The sequence below is a fragment of the Oryzias latipes genome, chromosome 22, assembly GCF_053564925.1.
Source record: "Oryzias latipes strain Hd-rR chromosome 22, Olatipes_Hd-rR_3.1".
Lineage (NCBI taxonomy): Eukaryota > Metazoa > Chordata > Actinopteri > Beloniformes > Adrianichthyidae > Oryzias > Oryzias latipes.
In genome coordinates this window covers 28,742,555-28,762,037 of record NC_136258.1, presented here as the reverse complement: position 1 = coordinate 28,762,037, position 19,483 = coordinate 28,742,555, and the positions used below count along the sequence as shown (strand labels likewise).

Below are 19,483 nucleotides of genomic sequence, written 5' to 3'. Positions count from 1 at the left end.
TCCTCTAACCTTCATGCAGGTCAGCGGAGCGAGGATTCCTCAGTCTGATCCGACAGTGAAGGATCTACCTTCATTTGAGGGACCATGATTCATTTCATTCTTTTCTGTTGCATGTTGGGTAAATATTTGATCAAAAAGCTTCTGAAGAGACGAAATTATCCCTCAAATGTAATTTAACATGATGTATTTATTTGTTGAGGAATTAGTCTGGGTCTTGAGGTGCATCAGTCTCCATCTGAAATCCTCACACGTCCTGAACAAAGTGTGCAGATTTCCTGCAGTCACAGCAAAACCGACTACTGGCAGATGCTGTGGTACCAGCGTCCGCCCGGAGACACGGCCATGAAGCTCATCCGGTATTTGTACATGAAGGACCCAACGGTGGAGAGGCCGTTTCAGAAACACTTCAGCCTCTCTGGAGATCTGAGCGGGAACACCCAAAAGAACAGTTCTTTGGTGATCCGGAACGCAGAGCAGAACCTGAACGCGGTTTATTACTGTGCAGCTCGAGAAGCACGGCAGCGGAAATCCTCTCTGATCGCTACAAAAACGTTGATCGAACCCCTTTGAACAGCAGATGCTGTCAGACACCTGCTTCTGTGGTTTTATTCACAAAACAGAAATATCTATGAAGCAAATACTTAGAAATGGGATTTAAGTGGGCGTTGCTTCATGAGCTTCCGTTGGTAAACATGTTGGTTCTCCTGATCCACTTTTGGGCTTTTGAGGAACTAAAAAACAGCTGGTAGGAAATCTGATTTGCCACAAAGTCAGACTTACTTCTGTCCCGGAGGAACCCGTCGGTGATCCAGCAGGAGCCAAACTTCTGCTTTTCTTCTGAATATTGTGAGAGACGTGCAGAAGTGGAGAGATGCAGTTTTGATTCCTTCAAAATGAAGGACAATGAGGCGGGTGGAAAAGCACAGACGCCATCAGGAGGTGGATGAACTCGCATCAAAGAGGCGATGAGGAAAAACTTAAAGGATGAGGAAGAATGTTAGGTGTAACATGTAAATAGGAGAACTCTGTACTATTTAAAGTCCAGTTGGTTTGGGGGTCGTGGTCAAATCTGTACTTGGCCGTGATGAATGGCGCTGCACTGAAGCGGCCACAGATTTCCCAGCATGCATCTCTCCACTTGCTGCTCAAAAGTTGGTCGTAACGTTTACATGTTGTGCAGAAGAAAAAGTCGAGACAGCAGCGGATTCTGGGGCTCCAACAGTGTTCAGCGCTTTCTTACTAATGACCACCGACCGTTTGAAGCCCGGCTGGACGCTACGGTCTCAACACAAACATAAAACAGGAGCTGCACAACCCGAGTGCCACAATCACCCAAAAAAAATCAAAGGAGGTATGGCATCAGAAACCTGAGTGAGTGCTTCAGTCCCGTGAGGAAAACTGATGACCTCATCATTAATGGACGCCTGAAAGTCCCAAAAGAGCCCCCCTCCACCACCACCCCCCCCCCCCCCCTGACTCACACCGCCAACCTCACACTAGCGGTGCGACAAAAGTGAGCTTTCCAGCTGAACAGTTCTGATCCAGATTCCAGCTCAGACGATTTGGATTTGGATTTGTCTGCAGGTGGACGCATCACAATCAAGAGGAGCAGCGTCTTTCTATGTCAACTACAACCTTATTCAAACAGGATTTTTTTGTCTGGTCCCAACTCACAACAATTTGTATGTATGTTTGTTTGTAAGAAATATTCAGGCTTCATTTTCTTTATGAATGTGCATCATCAGAAAAATGCCAAATACACCATTTTCATCAGAGTGGGTCTTTAAGACATCCATCTATAACCCAGTTGATCTCAGGCTGCTTCATAGAAACTTAAAAAAAAAAACGTCAAATCATTAAAAATAAATTATTGACACGTTTTAGAATCCAGATAATGCAAAAGATTTTCAATTTTGGAACAATAAGGCTTCAAATTATACCACAAAATATTTGTTTGTTTGTTTTTTACATGTTTTTATGTCCAGAAACCCCGAGGTCCTGAAAAACAAAAGTTTTATCAAATTACAAAAATCAACCATTCTGAATAAATGAGCAGCTCCTCCTTCTTCCTGTCAGAGTCAGTTTCCTCCTGAAATCCCTCTACAGTCAGAAAACCAACCTGCAGCTTCCTCCTCATCCTGTCAGATCGTCATGACGATGATGATGACTGTAGGTCATTTTTCTCTCTTCCTCACAGGTACCAAAGGCTTCAGATACAAATTTGTTACTTCAGGCTCCACACTCAGGTCATTTTGTCCTTCTGCTCCCATCAGGAGTTGCCATGGCGATTCAGATCCATCAGTCTCCTCCTGCTTTCCTGAAAGAGGAGGGTGAAGCTGTCCAGCTGGTCTGCAGCCACCAGCAGTCTGACTTCAGAGTGATGCTGTGGTACCAGCAGGCGCCCGGAGGCGCCGCCATGAAGCTGGTCGGCTACGGATACGTGCAGTTTGGCGCCGACGCCGTGGAAGAGGCTTTCAGAGGAGACTTCAGCTTAGCAGGAGAACTCGGCGGAGACAAAGACAAAAATGCTTCGCTCTTCATCAAGAACCTCAGGGCGCCTGAACACACGGCCACATATTTCTGTGCAGCTAGTAAACCACAGTTCATCAAACATCCAGCTGCTCCTCACAAAAACCTCCAACCGTCTCTGCTCAGCCGAGAAGCAGGAGATGCGACAAACGAAAACCCACTTTAGTGACAAAGATTCGACATCAAAACGCCTCAATTTGGATGTACATTCCGAAATAAACCACATTTCTCACCTTGAATTCATTAGACCAAACCAAAAGTGTGACTCCGCCTACTTTTGAGATAAAAAAAAGTTCACTTCCTGTCTCTCCTCCTAAGCAGAGGCTCCAGTTGGTTTCTGACCTTCAGCATGCAGCCGTCTCGTCTTCCCATCCTCTTCCTCACTGTGTGCTGGATCAAAGGTAACACCTCAACCCCAGTTTTGTTTTTATTGCAGATAGTCTAAAAAAATTGTCCATCTCTTCACAGGAGGTCGACCATCTCCAGACAAAGTGTCCCAGACTCCAACCGATGTCCTGGTCAAAGCCAACAGTGAAGTCACGCTGACTCTGTCTCACAAGATCCCCAACTACGACACCATCCTGTGGTACCGGCGCTCACCGGGAGACTCCGCCCTGACGCTGATGGCATACATGTATTACAATAATCCCAAATACGAGCCTCAATTTGAAAATCGCGTGACTGTAAAGGGAAATGGAGAAAACACTGTTCACCTGGAGATTGGGAACGCCACTCACCGCGAGTGCACTGGCGAATACTTCGGAGCAGCAAGTATGCACAGTACCAAAGACGGGAGACGGTCTCGTACAAAAACCCTCAGAGGTGATAAGAACCCAACAGGAAACCAATGACAACGTGCAGAACTTTAACCCCCCCCCATGTAGAATAGTGAATATCTGCAGGTCTTCGGACAAACTCACAGATTAAATACATTTAATTTATGACAGTAAATTCATAAAAATGGTTAAACATGTTTAATACTTTTCCAATTTTAACCCTTTTTGTGAATCCTGGTTTAAATAGACTTTTTTTTATCTGAAGACAATTTTATTTATAATTTCTTTTCTTTAGTTGCACTTTTATTATGTATTATTTCTTATTTAGCCATAAGTTTTTCAATGGCAAAATATTGTTATGAATGTTGCACAGACCAAAGAGCACTACAACAAAAAAACAAAAAGAGTTTTATTCAAACAATCCCATTCAATCTAGATTATTCCAGTGCAGACCACCACACCTGTATGCTGACGGATTACATGACGGGTTTCTGGGTTCCCTGTACTGTCAAAAGCCTGAGTCACATGACCAGTATTGGTTCTGAGGGTTTTTGGGTTGCACAGGTGGGGAAGGGGAGCGCTGGTGTGAGCTCACGGGACGCCGTGGAAATGGTGGTCCACCTGGTGGTTCACCCCTCATCCACCAGGTGGATCGCTAAGCAATCACACTTGAGAATTGGACCAAAGACAAAAGATCAACAGGTTTGGTGTGGCTCCGACTAAAACATGATGAAAACAATTAAGAGGCGTTTGTCCCAAAGAAAGTTAAAGCTTTCTTGATAGAAGAATTCCACAGAGGTAGAAGACAAAAAAACTGTTCAGCTGGTTTCAGGTCCAAGACAAAGAGTCCCCCACCTCACCACAGCTTGAAAACTTCAGATGTTTTTTTTGGTGAAGCTTTAGCTCAGGGTGGTCTTCCTCACACCAGAGGTATGAGTGCATGCTAGATCCTCGTGGAAGATTTCACTGTGATGTGTTCAAATTCCTGCAAACGTCTGGAAGTTTCTGGAAGGCTGCACTCTTTAGAAGGAGGGCAGAGCGTTGGTGATGCCAACATGTCTGTTTATTCAGACATGTTCATGTTCCTCTTCCTGATGTTTGGTGGATTTGTGCTCAGATTCAGGATGTAAAAAAACACATCCGTTCAAATAGTGATAAGCTCCGCCTACATTGGTTCGTGTTTCCAAGAGGACTCAGTGAGCAGCCTCACTTGTCATCAGTCAGACATGACGATTGTGTCCGTGTTGTGTATTTTTCTGTGTGCTGTTGCAGGTAAGAGGCGTCAGGTCTTTGTTCCTCCTCGTTTGTCCGACGCTTTTTAACCTTCAGGTGTTTTCTGCCCTTTTGAAGTGCCGGCACTCGTGATCCAGCAAACACCTGAGATCTTTTTCACGCTCGCTGGACAGGAGGTGATTCTGCGCTGTTACCATGGAGACGACGACTATCCCCACATGCTCTGGTACCAGTTCAAAGCAGCTGCAGGAGACCAGCCGGCCATGGAGCTGATCGGACTGCTGTCTTATGAGAACCCAAACGTGGAGAGGGGCTTCAGGGGACGTTTCAAGTTCACAGGCGATGCAAGGAGCAAAGCCCAGCTGAGAATCTCCAACGTGAACGCGTCTGACACGGCGGAGTACTTCTGTGCGGCTCGTAGACACGGTGGTTCCATTCTCCCTGACAGCTTTACAAAAAGCTGGTGTGCTGAAACATCAAAGATGCAGCTGCACCAACGACGATAAAATGTCTGTTTTTCCACCCAACCGTGTCTGCAAAGACAGAAAAATGGAATAAAGAGATGGAATAAGTTCCTGAAAGACGGTTCTTTCATTCACACGTTCTTCACGTTGTTGAAGCAACGACACTTTTCCATTTTAATAATAAAAACTACATTTTGTAGCAGATCATTTCTTGGGCATAATTGTACGTCCAAACGTGAAGCTACGAGTGTTTTTTTTGTTTTGAAGCAGCAATGAAACAGCAGAACTTTAACGACGATGTTTCCAAAGGCAGAAGAAGAAAAAAAAACTGCTGCCCAAGCTAGTGATGCACAATACCAAATCGAATAATTTATTACTCGAGAGTCACTTTACGGTATCGTGAATCCCGAATCATCGTCCCCACTGACTCATTAACCCAGTGTTTCCCAACCCTGGTCCTGAGCACACAGTGTCCTGCGTTCCTGCAGAGCCTGACGATGAGCTAAATCAGGTGTGCAGAAGCAGGACAACGTGGAAAACATGCAGGACAGTTTTCCCTGAGGACCGGGGTTGGGGAAACACTGCGATAACCGGCTCCTTCCTGTTACGGTTAGCAAAGTAACTGCACTTGTAGAAAAATATCCAAATCATCGACGTAAAAAAAAAAAAAATCACTCTGTAGCTCGTAGCTCCGCCTCCCTCTGAGCAGAATAATAGCATGAACTGATGACTCAGTATCTCATAGCTCTACCTCCCTCCGAGCAGAAATGTAGCATTAAATGAATCAGTAGTTTGTAGCTCCGCCTCCCTCCTGACTCAGTAGTCCAGCAGTTCACATGGAGTAGCTGCTCCTTCTCTAAATTCACTCTTTACGTAATGTCTGGCAAAGTTAACAATCAAACGAAAGAAAATATATTTACTCTGTTCTATCACTGCTTTTTTAATATACATTAGTGTCCAACTTGCTAATAAAAGGATAAAAGGAAAAAAACTCAATAGAAACTCACTGTTGATTTCCGCCCATCATTACAATATGCTTCAGTAAGCGATTCATTTCAACTCGAGTCAGTGAAAGGAATCGAGTTTACCATCCCGAACACAACCTGCTGTGACCACATTTCTCCAGCAGGTGGAGACAAAGCACACCTCCTGATCTTTGAAACAGCCCCTTTTTCAGCCTGAGAGCTCCTGTCCTCACATCAGAGCTGGATCATGTCTTCACCCGTGCAAACATTTGGGTTTCTCTGCGCCTGGTTTTGCTGTGAGATCTCAGAACTCATTCTGCATTGAAATCAATAATAATCCATGAAAATGCACCAGTGCCTCATAATCTACTGGTTCTTCTCTGCACAGGCCAGGCTGGGGCCGTCACCTTCCACCAGTCCTCTCCTCTGATCGTGAAGGAGAAGAGCGAGGTCCACATCAACTGCAGGCACGATGACAGCTCCCTCGTCGTCATGCTGTGGTACCAGCGCTCAGAGGACGCCGCCATGACCCTCATTGGGTACGGATACGAAACGATTCAGAACTACGAGGGGCAGCTGGAGCAGGAGTTCACGCTGACCAGGAAAGGCACAGTGGAGGGAGTCCTGACTGTGCGGGAGGCGAGTCAAAAACACTCGGCTGTGTATTTCTGCGCCGCCAGCACACGCCGATGTGGTTTGATGCCACTCCCTCACTAAAACCTCCTCCTCCAAGTCAGAGTTTGTGCAGCTCAGCAGCAGAACTAACCTGCAGGATGTTCTCGGCCATCATCACATTTTTTCTCTTGCTTCTATGTATGTTCAGAAATATCCAGATGATGCTTTTTCCAGGAGTCCATGTGTTCCCTAAACAATGATTAATCCATATTTTCCTTTTTTCCTCACAGATGAAGCAGACGCCGTCACATTTGACCCAACTCTTCCAGTAATAGCGCAGAGCAAGGAGAGAGTGGAGATGAAATGTCGCCACGACGACAGTAATCTCAATGTGATGCTGTGGTACCAGCAAACCCAGAGCGGTGGGATGAACCTGATGGGATACGGGTACACGGGCTCAGAACCTATTCTGGAGAACGAGTTTAAGTCCCAGTTTGAGATGACCAGAGAAGAGGTCCGGAGAGGAAGTCTGATCCTCCGGAGCGCCAAAGAGTCAGACTCGGCTGTGTATTTCTGCGCCGCCAGCACACGCTGATGTGGTTTGATGAGAGCTCATGACTAAAACTCCTCCTTCGGGGTCCCATCTGTGACACGGGGGGCTGGCAGACGGAGGAAACGAACATCACTGACTGACGTTTTAGTCTTTAAGAAATATTGGCGTTTTTCTGTGGAGGAAGTTATGTTCTGGGAGAAGGAAGCCATATTTCAGAAAATATCCAGATTTTAAAAAAATATTATAATAATCGTTTAAAGATTTTTAAATTTTCACACGAAATGCGCTTGTTGTGAACAAGTGACAAACTGTTCCGAGTGACGTCACCCGTTGAAAATGGTTTACCCCAACCAAATGAAATCTATCGGTCACCCTTTTTTCATGGTACGGACGGCGCCATGTTGGAGCCAGACGTCGTCAGTAACCAGTGATTGGTTCAATCGTTCTGAGTCAACGTTTCTATTGGCAACTACTCTCACCAATCACGATTGAGCTTGTTGGAAGGCCACACCCCTACCACTTATAAAGCAGGCTGCACCAAATTTGCCAAACGTTTCAAACATTCATTTGCAAAAAAATGATCAGTTCATCAATTGGTTGCAAGGGATTTATTATAAGCCGTGTGAAGATGAACACACTGGTCTCACTTTAGACATAGGGGGCAAAGCGATCAACAATTAGGAAAGAAACGGCTATCACTAAACTCATCAATTAGAAGCAACTTATTAACATGTATAAGGCATTTGTAAGACATCTACAAATGCTAATTAATGTCTTATAAATTATTGAAGCATCCTAATATAAAGCGTTACATCAGAGCTCTTAGGCTCTATGCTGTAAAGCCCTGATAACACCTAGTTTGTGCTGTAATGGGTGGTTTATATCAAATAACAGGTACTGATCCGTGTGAGCAGGCTTCCTTTACACTTCCACCAGGAGCTGTCAGTCATCTCCAATGATTACTGCACAGTCTAGGAAGGCTAGGATGTTCTCCTTTGCGACTTCTTGGGTGAACTTCCTGTTCTTGTCGACAGCATTGATATAATCTGTGAAGGCCTCCACTTCCTGGATTTTGATCTTAACTCGTCCACATATCTGAACCAATGGCTTGGTGTAGTATCTGGGAATGAGTACTTGAGAAGTACATGAGAAGAGATCTGAAAACAGTCATCTCTGAAGAAATGGTGCCAATATTTCTTTAGAGATACCAATAGTAAGCTTATCCAATGCAAAATTGTGCATCTGTATTACTTTCAAATATGGGCCAGTTTGCAGGGAATTGCTGTTGGAAATGTGGAAACGACATTGGTACATATCTTCATGCGTTCTGGGAATGTCCCTTATGGGTTCTTTTTTGCTTTGAAGTGATTTCTAACATGGAAAACGTGATCGGACTACCATCGGGAATCTGTTCCGTATGCCTCCTTGACACCTCCCTGGAGAGGTGTTCCGGGCATGTCCCACTGGGCGGAGGCCCCGGGGAAGACCCAGGACATGCACAAAGGCTTTGTGGTGGCTTGTAAGTCTCCAGAAGCTGAACACAAGGACTGGATCAAACTCACGACAGAGACTGCTTCATTTGCTATAATAAATAATGTCCAGGTTAAAACAGGCCATGTATGGAGTCATTTATACCATTGATTACATCACATGACCAGCCTTCCAAGGTGTCACATTAGTATTATTACTATCCTTTTTTCTGTTTGTTTCCATTTTATTGATCTATTACTTTCAAAACCATTCAAAACCATCTCAATATAAGACAAAGATAAGGCAAACTGACAAAACAACAGGGGAAACAGTAAATGAATATTTATATGCATTTTAACTCTGTTTTTCACCTTTCAGCATTTCCTTTCCTGTCCATTTCCTTGGAAATGTTATTTTGAAAACAAAAACAAAAAAGATAATTCTTGGAATCAAGTAAAGTTTATTTATCCTTTTTGAATTCAAGATTTGGGACCGATCAAATGGAGCCATGTGAATATTAGTGAAAATCTTGAGGTCTTTAAAGGCAGCTGAGGCCGGCTGTCATGCTGTCATGTGACCTTCATCGCCTTGTTGAACGGAGTCACTCGTCTTCCGTCAGTTCATCAGCTAACATGCTCCTCACAGGTCTCTGTCTGTTCCTGCTCTTCCTCTCAGGTGGATTCTTCCTCTTCATTTATATTTTTATTTATTTATTTTCGTAGGGATGCTGATCTTTAACCACGGTCCTTCACGTCCTGCAGGTGCCGCCGTCAAAGTGCTGCAGTCTGAAGACCTGCTGTCCCAGGCAGGAGCCCCGCTGACTCTGCAGTGCAGCATGGGAGGCGGGCTCAGCATGGGCAGCCACACCATGCTTTGGTACCGACAGAACCGCCACGGAGCTCAGCTGGAGTTCCTCATCAAGGAGTACCAGGACACAGCGGGGCGCTTCCACTCCTCCATCGATACCAACCAGAACAACTTCACCCTTCACCTCAGCGGACTGTTGGTGAACGACAGCAGCACCTACTTCTGCGCCGCCAGTCACAGTGCTGCACCCGGACCGTGCAGCCTTACAAATACGTGCAGCGCATGCAGGAAGCAGCTGCAGTTTATTCTAAAGTCTGAAGGACGAGATGGTTCTTATCAAACATCCTAAAGTGAAGCTCAGAATTCAAATTCGGTTTAGGTTTTGTTTCAGTCACTTAACACCTGTATGCTGTCAGAGCGGACATGGGAGAAGACCGCTGACTGTATCCGAGACCTGGACTGAGCGTGAAGTCATCCATTGAAAATGGTTTCCTTCCAGCTCCAACCAAATCAAGTCAATTCAGTCGCTTTTGTGGCAGAATACAGACGCCACCATGTTGGAGCCAGACGGCGTAAGTAAGCAGAGATTGGTCCGAGTCGGTCTGCGTCAACGTTTTTTTGGCAAATGTTTCTTCTGACCAATAGAAAGACTGAGTAACAGCTGGTTATTTCTCCATAGAAGTCTGTGGGATTTTGGCTTCTTGGAGCCACTTCCTGTTTGGAACACCAGGGGGGAGGAGTCACAGAGTCCAGTTCTCATACAAAGTCAATAAGATTCTTAGTCATCCAGGTCATGTGATCACAGGATCCCGACCTTCAGGGTAGTTGGACCATTCAGTTCAAAACTGAGGGAATTACTCCAGAAATACCTTTCACATCAAATATTAAGTTTTTTTCTGACCAGAACCATTTCAGAAAACAACATCTATATGTTTCGTTGCAGGTTATTGATCATTAGCTTTAAATCTGCTGTATTTTGGGATGTGACAGAATAACTTTATTTCTAGCCTGCATTAACTTCATGCTTCATTGTTTACCATTATTGTTTCAATTCAAGATATAAACAAAAGTGTACTTTTTTGTTGTGTCATTAATGTTTTCAGCTTTTGATGTCTAGAAGACAAAAATTCTAATTTGTGATTCATCGTTTCAGCTTTTCTAGAATCTGATTCCTGCCATGGGACATAAAAGAAAAAATGTAAAAATCTGTGATATTAGCAAAGCAACATTTTTTAGGGTTTTGCTACTTTCACACAAGGCTCAGAAACGCCAGTTTGAACAACCACTTTTATTTAAAAAAATCTGACCGCACGTAAATGTGCATTTTGGGCTTCTGCGTTCAAAACTCTCATGTTCACGTGTCGCTAAGCAGGTTTTCAAGCTCGCCTTTAGGCTCTATGAACAAAACAAGCAGCTATTGAACACACGTCAAAAGTTAAACCGGCTGAACTTTCACCAATCAGGGACTCGGATTTTGTAATGACAAACGGATGACGTCCTTTTCAAAACGCGTTTGAAAATCAAAATTAAACCCTAATTTATTAAATTAAATTGAACCCTTAAAGCGCTTTTCTTTTTTTTTGGTAGAAACAAATGCTCCTTTTCTGCTTTTTTAGTATTTAATCAAAAATATACCTTTTAAATTACTTTATATGTGAGTGATTTCCAGAAGGAAGTATTTCAGTCGTCAAAAATACTAACACATCAAGTCTATTTTGATATAAAGAGTGGTGGGAAAGCCGGAGCTGTTAGCCACAGTTGGTGTTTGAAAGCCCACAAAGCTGATCTGCTCAGATTAACCTGCAGCTGCTAACGAGCTTCTTCTCTGAGCTTCATGTTTCATCGCTGCCCCGCAGAAACCAAACGTCTCTGAGCTCAGACCTGCAGGTTGGGACTGGGCTGACCTTTCTAACCTGAAGAGGTGGACACTCGTCAGCTTTGAGGAGTTGATGCACACTGACCTCTACTGGACATGTGCGGGAATACAGCTGTTCTCTCTTAAAGCTCATTTCATTTAAAAGTTTAAAACGATAGTGAATTGAACATTTGGTACATTTAAATCAAAAACATTTACATTAAGTTTGTTTAAACAACTTGGATGATTACATAAAAGTATAGAAATACAACTTTAATCAATTGAGTGGGAGGAGCTTATGTAAACTGTCCAAGAGACCATCACCCGTCTGAGCTCGTCTACATGCTGCCTTGATGTGTTACCCACTAGATTTCTAAAGTCTGTCCTGAACAGTGTGTTGCCATCAATTACTCAAATAGTTAACATGTCTCTTCAATCTGGAATATTTCCAGAGGCCTTAAAAACTGCAGTCATTAAACCTCTCTTGAAGAAGAGCGGTCTTGATCCCACTGTACTGAATAATTACAGACCTATCTCTAATCTGCCATTTTTAGGAAAAGTCCTTGAAAAAGTTGTCTACCAACAGCTCACTGATTTTCTCTTATTAAACAATTCATTTGATGTTTTCCAGTCAGGTTTTAGACCCCATCATAGCACAGAAACTGCTCTTATCAAGGTAACCAATGACATCCGCCTGAACACTGATGATGGAAAAGTCTCTGTCTTAATCCTGCTAGACCTGAGCGCTGCCTTTGATACTGTTGATCATGGGATCCTTTTGCACAGACTCCAAGACTGGGTTGGCATCTCTGGATCTGCCCTAAGTTGGCTCAAGTCTTATCTGGAAGACAGGAAATATTTTGTTGAAATTGGGAGTTGTGTCTCAGACTACATGGCCTTGACTTGTGGTGTGCCCCAGGGATCGATCCTGGGACCCCTTCTGTTCAACCTCTACATGCTGCCACTAGGGCAGTTAATACGCAGTAATAACATATCTTATCACAACTATGCAGATGATACTCAGATCTATGTGTCACTGACAACAGGTGAATATGGGCCGGTGGATTCACTCAGCCACTGCCTCCAACAGATCAGTGCGTGGATGCAGAACAACTTTCTCCAGCTAAACTCAAACAAGACCGAAGTTATTATTTTTGGCCCACAGAAACAAAGAGAAATTGTCAGCAGCTACCTTCATTCTCTGTCTCTTAAACCCTCAAATCAAGTCAGAAATCTAGGGGTAATCATGGACTCTGACCTGAACTTTAACAGCCATATCAAGTCAGTAACATCAGCGGCATTTTACCACCTGAAAAACATTGCCAAAATCAAAAACATAGTGTCAAAGCGAGACCTGGAGATACTTATCCATGCATTTGTCTCCAGCAGGTTAGACTACTGTCACGGCCTGCTCACCGGCCTCTCCAAACCAGCTGTAAAACAGCTTCAGTACATCCAGAATGCTGCTGCTCGAGTCCTGACCAAAACCAGGAAGTATGATCACATTAGTCCTGTGCTCAGGTCTCTGCACTGGCTCCCTGTACCTCAAAGAATAGACTTCAAAGCAGCTCTGCTTGTGTACAAGTCTCTCCATGGCCGAGCACCAAAGTACATCTCTGACATGTTAGTGCCATATGAACCATCTCGTACTCTGAGGACCTCAGGGACCGGCCTCCTGTTGATTCCCAGAGTCAGAACTAAACAAGGGGAATCAGCGTTTCAATATTCTGCAGCTAAAATCTGGAACAGCCTCCCTGAAGTCGTAAGACACGCCTCTTCTGTGTTCATGTTCAAATCTAGACTTAAAACATTTCTGTTTAGCCGTGTATATGACTGAAAGGTCCTATCTGCACCTTTCTTTCCTTTCCTTCCTTTATTTTTAAATCATTTTTCAAATTTTTTCTTTTCTTTTAAAGTAAATTTTACGTTGATTATTTCAATGATGTATTGTGATTTTAATGCATTTTTCTGTTTTGTGAAGCACCTTGAATTACTTTGTGTACGAATTGTGCTATACAAATAAACTTGCCTTGCCTTGCCTTGCCTTGCCTTGCCTAAACCCCCACTATTGTTTAAATTACCTTTTTTTTTTTACATAGTTGTCTTAATCCAGTTCTTAACTTCTAATTAAAGTTGGTTTTAGTTTACGTTAGATTAGAGTAGACAGAAGGAAAGAGAAAAGACTGGACTGTGGTCAGAAGTTCATCATCCTGGTATCTTTCAGGATTCACTGAAGGGAAAATAAAGAATCTGGACTTAAATGAAAGAAATTGGATAATCTCCAGGAAAAGATGCTGGAAGAAAGTCAGGTCAAAATCCAAAACGTCTTTCCCGGTTCGGTGAACATGATGAGGGGATGATGGGACAAACTGAAAGCCTGAAAGAGCTTGGGGTCCTCAGAGAAAGTCCTTTAAATCCAGATGTTCTTCAATATTTTTATGTCATTTCAACCTGATTTGTTCAACTTCAACTAATACAGATTTGAACTAAAAGCACGATCACTCTGGTTTTAGTTAAACATGAGGACACTAAGCTCCAAAGAAAAACTAAAACACCGTTAACAGAGAGCTCCAGCATCTTTCTGTGAATACAGACATTTAATTCTTTGTGGGTCATGTGACCGTCTGACAGCTGATTGGCTGCTGATCTGAGAGCAGCAGAGATGTCAAACATCACCTTCTCCTCTCCTCTGTCACAGAAATAGCAGCAGCCCCCTCCGACTGCGCAGCTGCTCCCGCAGACTCGCGCTGATGGCGGCTAAGATATGGAGGTGCAGGGTGGGGGAAGCACGGAGGGGGGGCCCCAGAGAGACGTGAAGTTTTTGTATGATGCATTTTCACCGTGGGGACAGGGGGCCACGGTGAAACAACCCCATAGAGGCGCCGTACAAAAACCTCCTCACGCCTTCCAGACGCTTCCCTGCAGCCTGGGACTCTGGGAGGGGGCAGAATTCTGGATCCTGGGGGGGCAGCAGCATGCTGGGACACCTGCCCACCATAAAGTGACTTTATATGCAGAAGCTTTGACAAAAAAAGACTTTTGGGGGACATGAAGATCACTCCGATGTTTGCTCTAAAACCTCCAGAGAAAGCAAAGAAAGGTGGAAATGATGAAGATCTTCCTCCACATCCAAACCCTCCTCATCCTCTGGAGCTCCAGAGGGAGTCTGAGCAGCAGGATTGGGGACAGATTGGGGACTTTTTGCTGCAGGACACATCCAGTGTGACACTGGAAGTGAAGCTTTCTTTGGAAAAGGAACCAAACTCACCGTTCTGGGTAAGTCGGAGCTCTCTGCTCCCAGTTCCTGCAGCTTCCCTCTCAAACTGAGGACCTGCTGGAGCTCAAAGGAGGAGAAATAGTTCAATCTGTGTTTTTGACCTGAACTCGGAGCACTGTGACCAACACTCAACCCGCTCACTTTGGCCCAGGGACCAAGTTGACAGTTCTGGGTAAATATTTCTCTAGAAGTTGAGATTTGATGGAAGAACTTTTGCTTTGAGCCTCAGTTTGGACAGAAAAGTCGGTTTGGTAGAAAACCTGTTAGCTGCTCAGAGATGTTGCACTGTGACAATGCTAACGAAGCCTACTTTGGAAAAGGAACCAAACTGACCGTTTTGGGTGAGTCAAGGGTCCTGGAAACTCTAGAAAAGTAGAAAAGTTAGCATGAGCCGCGCATTGAGAGCTGCAGAATTCATCAGCGTTTACAGTTGAAGTCTGATGAAGACTTTTTGACACCGAGCTGCAGCGCTGTGTCAATTATGAAGCTTATTTCGGCCCCGGAACGAAACTGACGGTTTTAGGTGAGTAAACCTTTTTCCAGACAAAAACTCAGGTCTAGAAAAGTGAAGGTTTTATCCTGAAAAAGAACCCGTCCAAAAAAAACCTCGAGAAACGCTGCAGCATGTCAGGCTGATTTAAGTCTCTGGGGCTGAAGCGCTGTGCCAATGCTGAAGCTCACTTCGGCCCGGGAACCAAACTGACGGTTCTGGGTGAGTAACGGTTAAAATGACTCCATACTGATAACAAACGTGGTACAGGAGAGATTCTTTAAAGAAAAATACATGAAAGAAGAATTTAAAACTGAAGACTAACTTTACAAAGATGATCATGCCACTCCAATAAAGAGTTCAAAGTTCAACATAGGTTTCTCCGAGGTCATCCTAGTGATGATTTAGAGTTTCTCGTGCCCAGGCCTCAATCTGCTGCAGGACCCTTAAAAAAGGCTTGACGGTAAAGAAAGATAAGTCATTAGAAAGTAGCCTGAGATGAAGTGAGATGAGATTTCAGGACCGATCAGAACCGCTGTGACTCTGGGGTTGAAGCTTTCTTCGGCGGTGGAACAAAGTTGACAGTTTTGGGTGAGAATCCCGTTTGTCGTTCAGTACAGCAAATGTTTGGTTCTGGAGTTCAGCTCCCAACTTTTTGTCCTGAAGCTCAGTCACCGTGTCAGAACGAAGCTTACTTCGGTCAGGGGACCAAACTGACGGTCCTCGGTGAGTAAAATCCTCCAAGTTCCATCAGATGGATCTTCTTGCAGAACATGAGGTTCCATTTGTGCTAAAAATACGTTTTTATGTCAAACATATTAGGTCTAAATGGGATTCCATAACAGAAAGCCTGATGCTTTACTTAAGCTCCAGGTTCTAAAACTGGCTTTGGATCGGCAGCTTTCCCTTTAAATTCTAAGAAAATCCTGTTTATGTCGGTGAAACCCTCAAAAGCTAAAGAGCGGTTTGAGCACCGCTCACCTCCACTGTGCCTCAGTACAGCAGAGGCTTACTTCGGTGGAGGAACTAAGCTGACAGTTCTCGGTGAGTCGCCGGCTAAAGCCGTTTGTCAGGGATCCTGTTAGGAAACTGAAACCAGCCGTTTTAGATCAAATGTCTTCAAGAAAAGCCACAAACAGAAGGAAAGCTGGTTTGAGCAGGGCTCCGGTGCGCTGTGCCTCTGGTGCAGCCGAGGCCGTCTTTGGTAGAGGAACCAAACTGACGGTTTTAGGTAAGAAACCCTCTTCTGGGCTGGAAGGATGGGATGCTTCCACATCTTTAGGAGGAAAATGTTTGCGTTTCAGAGATGGAGAAGCAGCAGGAAGACAGAAAGATGTAAACTTGACTCAGTTTCAGAGTTCTATAGTTCCGTTCAGCTGTTGCCGTGAAGGTTTCACTGTGAGCTTCCAGTCAGAAGCTTTCTTCGGCTCTGGAACCAAACTGACAGTTTTAGGTAAGACTTTGGGCTGGAAAACTGACAGATGAGAAAAAACCGTCTTCAGAAAGGGAAAAGGTAGTTGATCTGGTGAGAAAATCTGCAGCTTTTCCTGCAGCCGTTTTTCAGCGTGAACAACTACGATCCCGCTTACTTTGGCAGAGGAACCAAACTGACGGTTTTAGGTAAGAAAAAAAAAATAGAGACATTTGCCAGAACATATCTTCATTTCATTACATCAGGAAAGCTTTCTAGAGTCTAATTTTTTTGTAAAGTTTACAGAAATGTAAAGGAAAGCAGACGCTCCAGATGTTTATGTGTCAGGATTTTGCAGATAGTTTGCTGTTGTTTGTGGGCCTGACCTACAGAACAATTAATGAAAGTGAAAAAACGTCTAACAGTGAAAAGAGTTGATCGCACATGAATAAAAAAAAAAAAAAAAAAAAAAAAAAAACTTTGTTGCTGTTATGCTGCCTTTAAGTCTCAGAGAACCAAAGTCCTGGGCGTATATTCAGTTAAAACCTCAGGAGAACCAGGTTGGTCTCATCCGGAGTCAGAAGTCAGGCGGCAAACAGCTGACGGTCGCCTCAAAGCCGGTGGGTTTTTGTAAGCGTGACTTGGCGGTGTGCTCAGGCAGCTATCAGGCCTATTTTGGAGAAGGAACCAGGCTGACGGTTCTTGGTGAGATCCGGTGAAACATGAAGAGTGACGGCGGGTTTTCAAAGCCAAACTGGAGCTTCAACTGTTCCTGCTTTGACTCTCTGTTCTCTCCTCTCGTCTTTCAGAATCAGGTATAAACGTCACAGCTCCAACTAGAGTCAAGGTTCTTTCACCTTCTGAGAAGGAGTGCAGTAGCGGCAAAAAGACCCTGGTCTGTGTGGCGTCTGGTTTCTATCCGGACCATGTCAGCGTCTCCTGGATGATTAATGAGGAAACTGTCAGCAAAGGTGTGGCGACGGACAGCGCCGCCACGAGGTACGGCACATCCTACAGAATCACCAGCCGGCTGACCGTTTCCTCTGAGGAGTGGACCTCAGACATCAAGTTCGTCTGCAGTGTCAGCTTCTTCAATGGAACAACAACCACATATCATAATGACAGCATCACTGGTGAAGCTAAGAGTGAGTTTCTCTGCAGCACAAACGTCTAAACTGATCTTCTGGGGGACAGAAAACATCTGACAGCGTTTTTGTTTCCTCCTGACAGAAAGCCCATCAGGAACGGAGCTGAGCAGAGGTACAGGATCTTCATTTGGACTCTTCAGACCTGCTTTCTGCTGCCGTTTCATCTGATGCTTTCTGTCTGCAGACAAATACCTGAGGATCACTCAGAGCGCCAAGCTCTCCTACATCATCTTCATCGTGAAGAGCTGCATCTATGGAGCCTTCATCTGGTTTGTGGCCTGGAAGCTTCAGGTCTGTTGAACCAGATGGAACAAACAAAAACTCTTGACGAGTTTGTAAAATTGTCTTATTCTGTGACTTTTCCAGAGTTTGGCAGAAAAGAAGAGGAAAAGGTGAGGGACGGGCCGAAGAGGAGCGGCATTCTGCTGTAAATCAAGTCTGAAGATCAGAGTTTTTCATGTTTCTGATAATACATTTTCAATAAAAATGATAAAAAGAACGTTTGTCAGTTTCCAACTTTCATCTCCTCCTCTTCGTCACTTTTTCCAGAAATAACCTCAGATATTTTTAGCTGCATCCGTTCAGAGAAGTCGTTTTTGCTGCTCAGAATTACAGTGAAAGGAAAATGTTCACGAGTCTTCAGAGAACACCAAATATTTGCAACAGAAACTTTTTATCTGTACTTAGTTTTTACATTTTCAAGTAATCCTCATGCATTTGATACGATTCATATATTCCATAGGTGATCCTTTAAATTCTGCAGAGAAAACTTTAAACTAATACTTCCACTAAGGTTTTTGCTGCATCTTTAAACTTGACAAAACATGAAAGCAAAAACCAAACTGTCGTCTGACAGACGAAGGTCAGAGGAAGATGAAGCTGTGGAAAGTGCAGAGGCGTGCAGAGCTGCAGCAGCGTGCAGGATGTGGCGCCGAGCCGCCCGCAGCTCCTTCCTGTGCCGGAAACGTCACCACAACCTGAGTGCAGCTGCTTCCGTGCACATCCCCGAGCAAACAGCTGGACGGCGAGCACCTTAGTGCAAAACGAGGCTAAAAAACCAGAACATGTGTCTTAGCAACAACAGCTGTTTACCCCGATCTGAGGCTCCAAATATGTTTCTGCTGGCTGAAATCGTTAAATATGTGAAGTCAGGAAGGATGAGCTGGGTTTTTCTGATTGTGATCGGCTACGTTCCATGATTATCCACGGCTGGAACCTTCTTTATAGCTCATTTCTAAAATTCCAACTGGAAAAAATAAGAAAAAACCAAAGTTGACAGTGAGGACAAATGGAAATTAGAGTCATTTCTAGTAAAATACAAAGTTATGTCGGCAACATATCGGCGCCAGAATCAGCCGATATTTGCATCATTTCAGTTTATCGGTCCGATATTTAAAAATCTACAGACTGTTTTCAGAAACACTTTATTTTTAAAAAAGGTAAACTTGTTCCTAATAGATTGGGAAGCTTATGTTTACAGTCATAGTAATAGACTGTTTTTATCTAAATGTTTTTTTGATAATGATTCATGTTGTTCCTCATAGATTATTGGAAATGGGGAGTTTATGGTTTACAGTTCTGTCCAATATTTAATAAATGCTCTGAAGGCTTACAGATATATTTATATGAAGGTTTGAAGTGATGCTTGTTCCTATGAGATCCTTTGCTGTAAGGTAAAAAGGTGAAGTTCAATGTAATTGTCCAGTGAAAGAAAAGTTTTTCATAAAGAAACAAAAAGGAAATCTAAACTTTGTGTTATTGTAGACACTTAAGTATCGGACAACAAAATTTAATCGGCCAATCCCTAGTTTGTACTTTTAAATGAGAACCATTTATTTTTTGTTCACATATTTGAATTATATAAGTTTACAGTGAGAATTTAATATTAAA

At 43.8% G+C, this 19,483-nt stretch overlaps 2 protein-coding genes and 2 gene segments (V, D, J or C); all 4 read left to right on the top strand.

The window, feature by feature from the left end:
- The first annotated feature begins 2,024 nt into the window (after nucleotides 1-2,024).
- LOC101154840 (immunoglobulin kappa variable 1D-33-like) lies at nucleotides 2,025-2,769 on the top strand. The segment is given in 2 exon segments: nucleotides 2,025-2,197; nucleotides 2,274-2,769. Coding segments are annotated over 2 exon segments (468 nt in total).
- Nucleotides 2,770-2,788: 19 nt separating this feature from the next.
- On the top strand, nucleotides 2,789-5,111 carry LOC144989131 (uncharacterized). Its single transcript, XM_078941181.1, has 3 exons — nucleotides 2,789-2,930; nucleotides 2,998-3,351; nucleotides 4,656-5,111. Exons 1-3 carry the CDS (start codon nucleotides 2,879-2,881, stop codon nucleotides 5,042-5,044), a joined length of 795 nt encoding a protein of 264 aa, XP_078797307.1. The 5' UTR covers nucleotides 2,789-2,878; the 3' UTR covers nucleotides 5,045-5,111.
- A 1,069-nt stretch (nucleotides 5,112-6,180) lies between these two features.
- On the top strand, nucleotides 6,181-18,092 carry LOC101167769 (T-cell receptor beta chain C region). Of its 2 annotated transcripts, XM_078941180.1 has the most exons (7): nucleotides 6,181-6,263; nucleotides 6,356-6,650; nucleotides 16,602-16,668; nucleotides 17,269-17,590; nucleotides 17,676-17,705; nucleotides 17,778-17,884; nucleotides 17,960-18,092. In XM_078941180.1, exons 1-7 carry the CDS (start codon nucleotides 6,215-6,217, stop codon nucleotides 17,987-17,989), a joined length of 900 nt encoding a protein of 299 aa, XP_078797306.1. In that variant the 5' UTR covers nucleotides 6,181-6,214; the 3' UTR covers nucleotides 17,990-18,092. The 2 variants fall into 2 exon arrangements, with proteins under 2 accessions (XP_078797306.1, XP_078797305.1); XM_078941179.1 differs by lacking the exons at nucleotides 6,181-6,263; nucleotides 6,356-6,650; nucleotides 16,602-16,668 and adding an exon at nucleotides 16,085-16,487 and having other exon boundaries at nucleotides 17,255-17,590.
- Nucleotides 9,104-9,906, top strand: LOC144989133 (immunoglobulin lambda variable 5-45-like). The segment is given in 2 exon segments: nucleotides 9,104-9,280; nucleotides 9,367-9,906. Coding segments are annotated over 2 exon segments (507 nt in total).
- Nucleotides 18,093-19,483: the final 1,391 nt, after the last annotated feature.